Source organism: Nicotiana tomentosiformis, chromosome 5, assembly GCF_000390325.3.
Source record: "Nicotiana tomentosiformis chromosome 5, ASM39032v3, whole genome shotgun sequence".
In the NCBI taxonomy this organism is placed as follows: domain Eukaryota; kingdom Viridiplantae; phylum Streptophyta; class Magnoliopsida; order Solanales; family Solanaceae; genus Nicotiana; species Nicotiana tomentosiformis.
Genome location: NC_090816.1, coordinates 72,187,792 through 72,193,892, shown reverse-complemented (window position 1 = coordinate 72,193,892; position 6,101 = coordinate 72,187,792). Strand labels below are relative to the sequence as shown.

General features: G+C 37.2%; 1 protein-coding gene across 3 annotated transcripts; it reads left to right on the top strand.

Moving 5' to 3' along the window:
* The first annotated feature begins 967 nt into the window (after positions 1–967).
* On the top strand, positions 968–3,405 carry LOC104089423 (mannose-1-phosphate guanylyltransferase 1-like). Of its 3 annotated transcripts, none has more exons than XM_009594314.4 (5): positions 968–1,318; positions 1,559–1,687; positions 2,124–2,186; positions 2,273–2,512; positions 2,610–3,405. In XM_009594314.4, the coding sequence occupies exons 2-5, from the start codon at positions 1,577–1,579 to the stop codon at positions 3,279–3,281; spliced, it is 1,086 nt and encodes a 361-aa protein (XP_009592609.1). In that variant the 5' UTR covers positions 968–1,318; positions 1,559–1,576; the 3' UTR covers positions 3,282–3,405. The 3 variants fall into 3 exon arrangements, with proteins under 3 accessions (XP_009592609.1, XP_018624078.1, XP_018624077.1); XM_018768562.3 differs by having other exon boundaries at positions 1,138–1,318; positions 1,474–1,687; XM_018768561.3 differs by having other exon boundaries at positions 1,177–1,318; positions 1,556–1,687.
* Positions 3,406–6,101: the final 2,696 nt, after the last annotated feature.

Sequence of the window (6,101 nt, the reverse complement as noted above, 5' to 3'; positions counted from 1 at the left end):
AGGAACAAAGAATCTTAGGATTCAACAAATAGAATCAATGTAAGAAATCTGAATGAACAATTCTTTATTGTAGAAGAATATAACACTTTTATTACAATGTAAACCCTCAAAAACTTGTCCTACAGAAATAGTAACCAAGCCCTTTTATAGTGGAGGGATTTTGCTCTAAGCATAATAAGATAAACATTCAGTGAGAGACCCATGATAAGTCATCTTTTCCATAATTTCTGCCAAGATTCTCTCTAGTGGGATTGCAACGGCTTTTGTCTGTGAGCTCGATCTTGCTTAGGACCCTCGATTTTGGTTTGAGCTTGAATTCGGCTCTCAAACTCATGATCTTGGTTCGAGCCCGATCCTGGATCGAGCCCTCGAATTGATTCGAGGTCAATGTCGGTTGGTCTCTGAATTGTCAGCATGGTAGATTTTGATTCGAGCTTGGTAATGATATCGAACTTTGACACGGATCGGCCTCCCAGGTTCGAGGATAGTTTGCTCCACCTTCGGGATCTCACTTCGATAAATCATCATTTGAACTCGATCGGACGTGCTAAGGCCGAAACCTATTTCGACCGTATACAGAGAGTAAGCTTTTGTACAATATTTGGTCGAAGTTAAAAAAATTATTTTGAGTTGAAGTTGAAAAGAAATACTATTTGGAAGTTATAGTTGTGTTTTCTCTAAATACAAATTGAATATTTGTGAGAAAAATTATTATTTCACTTGTAATTTTGCTCAAACAATGGTTCTTTATTAAGTAACATTTTACTGGTATTTAAAATACTGAAATCCAGTGATACTCTGCAACTATGAGAAATCGAAAGTGTGACTAAACTGTAAATGTATATTCTATAATCCTAATTCCTAGGGGCCTTTCCACCTACTGGACTTCAATTTATCGCTGATTTGCCAACAAGGCAGAGTATACGCCAGCCTCATGATTAACCCGTGATTTAGAAGCAACCCAATCACCGTTCCCCATAATGTCAGCTCAGAAATTAACATTCCTTTTTTATTAAAAAAAAGGACAATTAAAATCTTAGTCCATCAGAAGAAAAAGAAACGCAATCGAACGCCAACCGATTTCAAATGTAATCCGAGTTTCAAAAATAAAAAGTCATTGTTAGTTACATATACCTTACTTAACAAAGCTGTGTGTATATATATCCCTCCATTATCCAACGATCTTCTAACACCACAGAAACTTCCTAAAGACACTTCCCAACGTTGTTGTTGTTTGGTTCTGAAAATTCTCTGACTCCGTCGTTGCTTTAGTCCATCCGTTTTCTGCAACTCAGTCTTTGGATTTTCTAGATCTAAGGTGAATCCTGCTACTCATTCTTTAATTTGAGTTTTCATCTGGATCTCGATTTTCATTTATAATTTCTATATTTCAACGCCTCATCTCTGTCTTCCTCTGTTATTATGGTTAATTTGATAATGTAGTTTCTCTAATTAATGGCATATTTCTGTTAGAACTGCATGATAACTTGGAAGCTTTACTCGTTGGATCTGATGCGTGAGGCTCTTGTGCTGAAATTCTGCCTTATTATATTAGCAGGAGCTTTGATATATCAGAATGAAGGCGCTTATTCTTGTTGGAGGGTTCGGTACTCGGTTGAGGCCATTGACGCTCAGTGTCCCAAAGCCATTAGTTGAATTTGCCAACAAACCCATGATTTTGCATCAGGTACTTTTCCACAATACCCTCTAGTTTCATTAATATGCTTATTCAATTTACAATCCTATTCCACCAAATATGCGTATTTTATTTGTTTTTACTAATCAATATATTTGGTTGTTGGATTGTTATTACTACAAACTACTTGTTCTGGTTTGGAATTGTATCAGACAATTTGACTTGTCTTATTGCTCTAGCTAAGTATATCATCAAATTTGTTATATTTGTGTTATAGTTAAGCCTCTCATTGCTATAAAATCCTTAAATATGTGTTATGTTCAGAATTTATTGTACTGAGCTTTCCTTCCCCCTGCATCTGTTCTATTATGATCTCAAAAAGTGAACTAAAATAGAAGCAAGCAAAGCATATGTAGTACAATGTCTTTGTTAGTCTAGAATATTTTGTGGTTAAACGATTCATCTTGACTTAAGCTTTTTTCTTCAGATTGAGGCTCTCAAGGCAGTCGGAGTAACTGAAGTTGTACTGGCTATTAATTACCAACCTGAGGTCATTTTCTTATCCATTACAAATTTGCTATATTCCAAGTCTAGATAGTTGTAAACTTAACAGAATAGAAGCGTCTTTTGGTGCAGGTAATGCTCAACTTCTTGAAAGAATTCGAGGCAAACCTTGAAATCAAGATCACCTGTTCTCAAGAAACTGAACCACTTGGCACTGCAGGTCCCCTTGCTTTGGCTAGAGATAAGCTGATTGATGACTCTGGTGAACCTTTTTTTGTTCTTAATAGTGATGTTATCAGTGAATATCCTTTCAAGGAGATGATTGCTTTCCACAAATCCCATGGAGGTGAGGCTTCCTTGATGGTGACCAAGGTAAAATTCCTAGCTTTAATTCTGTTGGAATTAAACTTAATTTTTGGATATTCCAACATCTCTGAGGCAAAAGGTAAAAGTTCTCCGGTTGATGTAGGTGGATGAGCCTTCTAAATATGGTGTTGTCGTCATGGAAGAATCGACAGGGCAAGTAGAGAGATTTGTAGAGAAGCCAAAGTTATTTGTTGGCAACAAGATCAATGCTGGATTTTACCTGCTGAATCCTTCTGTCCTAGATAGAATTCAATTACGGCCAACATCAATCGAGAAAGAGGTTTTCCCAAAAATTGCAGCAGAGGAAAAACTATATGCTATGGTCTTACCAGGATTTTGGATGGACATTGGTCAGCCAAGAGATTACATTGCTGGCCTCAGACTCTACCTGGATTCTTTAAAGAAGAATTCTTCACCTAAATTGGCTTCAGGATCTCACATTGTTGGAAATGTCATAGTGGATGAGTCTGCCAAGATTGGAGAGGGTTGTTTGATAGGACCAGATGTTGCAATTGGTTCTGGTTGTGTTATTGAGTCTGGAGTTAGACTCTCCCGCTGCACCGTGATGCGAGGAGTCCGCATCAAGAAACATGCCTGCATCTCAAGTAGCATCATTGGCTGGCATTCTACGGTTGGACAATGGGCTCGTGTAGAGAACATGACCATTCTTGGAGAAGATGTCCATGTCTGTGATGAAATTTACAGCAACGGAGGTGTAGTTTTGCCCCACAAGGAGATCAAATCTAGCATATTGAAACCTGAAATAGTTATGTGAGGATATGATTGTTAGCACTAGTGAGATATTATGTATTTGTTGAATTTGACAAGATTAATGTTAACCAGTGTAAACATTTGAAGCCTCCTTTTAGGAAGAAATTGGCAGATGCATTTTTCATGCATTTACATTGCATGATCACACTTAATATGATATCATGCATGACATTATTAAGACCATTTCCCTTCTGTAAATAGCAAGGGTTTTGTTCATTTGAAAACATTTCTCACTTGCCTTCTTATCCCCTAAGGCATTTGAATCTTCTTTCTCTCTTGTAGTATTTCACTTGTATTTATTGGAGTGAAATAAAGTTTGAGTTGATTGTGTCCGAGGACTAGGCAAAAATCAAATTTTGCCGAACCTCGTTAATTTCTGGTGTTCTTTTTATTATTGTCTCATTTACTATTTATTAGTTACCTTTAGATATAATAGTTGTGATTTAATCACTCTCTATATATTCGGCTTCCGCAACAATTAGTATCAGAGCCAAGGTTCTATCTTAGTATGCTCTGTGGTTGCAGCATAGTCTGAACTTCCACATCAGAAAAGAATTACTTTGGTGTTCTGTACTGTCAGCAAATAAATAGTATCTGTAGCAAAAAATGAGAGATAATAAAAATGAAGAGTCCACATCGGGTGTCAGTAATACGTCGTTGGCATCTTCGCTTATGATAATAATTATGTCAAATGAGAAATTTGCAGTTGAAATTTTTGACGGGTCAGGACATTTCGGGATGTGGCAAGCTGAGGTTCTTGATATCCTTTTTCAACAAGGGCTAGATATTGTCATAGAAGAAAAGAAACCAGATAATATCGGAGAAAGAGATTAGAAGATTATCAACCGCGTTGCTTGTGGTACCATTCGATCTTATCTCGCAAGAGAACAGAAGTATCCATACACAAAAGAATCTTTTGCAAGTAAATTGTGAAATGCATTGGAGGATAAATTCTTGAAGAAAAATAGTCAAAATAAACTTTACATGAAAAAAAGACTGTTGCGCTTCACATATGTTCCTGGTACTACAATGAATGATCATATCACCAGCTTTAATAAGTTGGCGACAAATTTGCAGAATATGGACGTGACCTTTAGTGATGGAGATATGGCCTTCATGTTATTAAGTTCACTTCCCGATTAGTACGAGCACCTCGAAACAACTTTACTTCATGGGAATGATGAAGTATCTCTCAAAGAAGTTTGTTCTGCCTTATACAACTATGAACAAAGAAAGAGAGAAAAGCAAAAGAGTAGAGAAGGAGAAGAACTGGTTGTGAGAGGTCGTTCTCAAAATCATATGAGAACGAAGAAAGGAAGATCCAAGTCAAGATCCAGACCCAGCAAAGATGAATGCGCCTTTTGCCGAGAAGAGGGCACTAGAAGAAAGACTGTCCAAAGTTGAAAAACAAGGCCAAACCTAACAATGGGAAGGTTGTCATGGATTCAAATGTAGCTGATTGTGACGACTTTGATTTCTCACTAGTTACAACTGAGCCATTCAAACCATCTGACATATGGCTGATGGATTCAGCTTGTAGCTATCATATGTGTCCCAACAGGGACTGATTCATTGCTTTTCAAGAAGGAGAATGTGGAGTTATTCACACCGCGAATAACAATCCTCTTACCGCATATGGTATTGGTTCAATCCGATTATGGAACCATGATGGATTGATAAGAACATTAACAGATGTTCGATACGTACCAGAATTGAAGAAAAATCTCATTTCTGTAGGAGCCCTAGAGTCAAAGGGACTCAAAGTCATTGCAGAAAATATGATAATAAGAATATGCTCCGGTACACTAGTAATAATGAAGGGAATTCGGCAAAATAATAATATGTACCACTATCACGGTAGTACAGTTATTGGGATAACAATAGTGACATCCAGTGATGACAAGGAGGCAGAAGCAACCAAGTTATGGCACATGCACTTGGGACATGCTGGAGGAAAATTCTTGAAAATTTTATCAGATCAAGGATTGTTAAAAGGAGTAAAGACTTGCAATTTGGTGTTTTGTGAGCATTGTGTCAAGGAAAAATAGACAAGGGTTAAATTTGGAACAGCTATCCATAATACTAAAGGTATTTTGGATTATGTTCACTTTGATGTTTGGGGTGCTTCCAAAACACCTTCATTAGGTAGGAAACACTATTTTGTAACCTTTATTGATGACTTTTCCCGAAGAGTGTGGGTGTATACTATGAAAACCAAAGATGAGGTGTTGGAAATTTTTCTCAAATGGAAGGCGATGATAGAGACTCAAACAAGCAGAAAGATAAAGTGTTTTCGCACAGATAACGGTGGAGAATACAAAAATGATCTTTATAATAAGATTTGTGAAGATGATGGCATTTTGAGACATTTCACCGTCAGAAATACACCACAACAGAATGGAGTGGCAGAACGTATGAACCAGACTTTGCTGGAGAAGGTTCGGTGTATGTTGTCTAATGCTGGCTTGGGCAAAGAATTTTGGGCTGAGACAATAATATATGCATGCCACCTCATTAATCATCTACCATCTGCCGCTATTGGTGGCAAGACACCATTTGAAAAATGGTATGGAAAACATACTGAAGATTATAATTTTTTGCATGTGTTTGGCTCAATTGCATACTATCATGTGAAAGAGTCAAAATTGGATCCGAGGGCAAAGAAAGCTATATTTATGGGGATTACTTCTGGAGTCAAAGGATACCGATTATGGTGTCCAGAGACAAGAAAAATTATATTCAGCAGAGATGTTACCTTTGATGAATCTGCCATAACAGATAAGGTGATAGTTGAAGATGTCAAACAAACCGATGGTGCTTCAAA

What these genes read in the sequence shown, in the direction of transcription:
- LOC104089423 (XM_009594314.4), top strand. Translation starts at nt 1,577, where the DNA reads ATGAAGGCGCTTATTCTTGTTGGAGGGTTCGGTACTCGGTTGAGGCCA. An exon ending in AACCCATGATTTTGCATCAG is followed by an intron (nt 1,688 to 2,123) that starts GTACTTTTCCAC and finishes TTTTTTCTTCAG; the next exon opens with ATTGAGGCTCTCAAGGCAGT. An exon ending in CTATTAATTACCAACCTGAG is followed by an intron (nt 2,187 to 2,272) that starts GTCATTTTCTTA and finishes CTTTTGGTGCAG; the next exon opens with GTAATGCTCAACTTCTTGAA.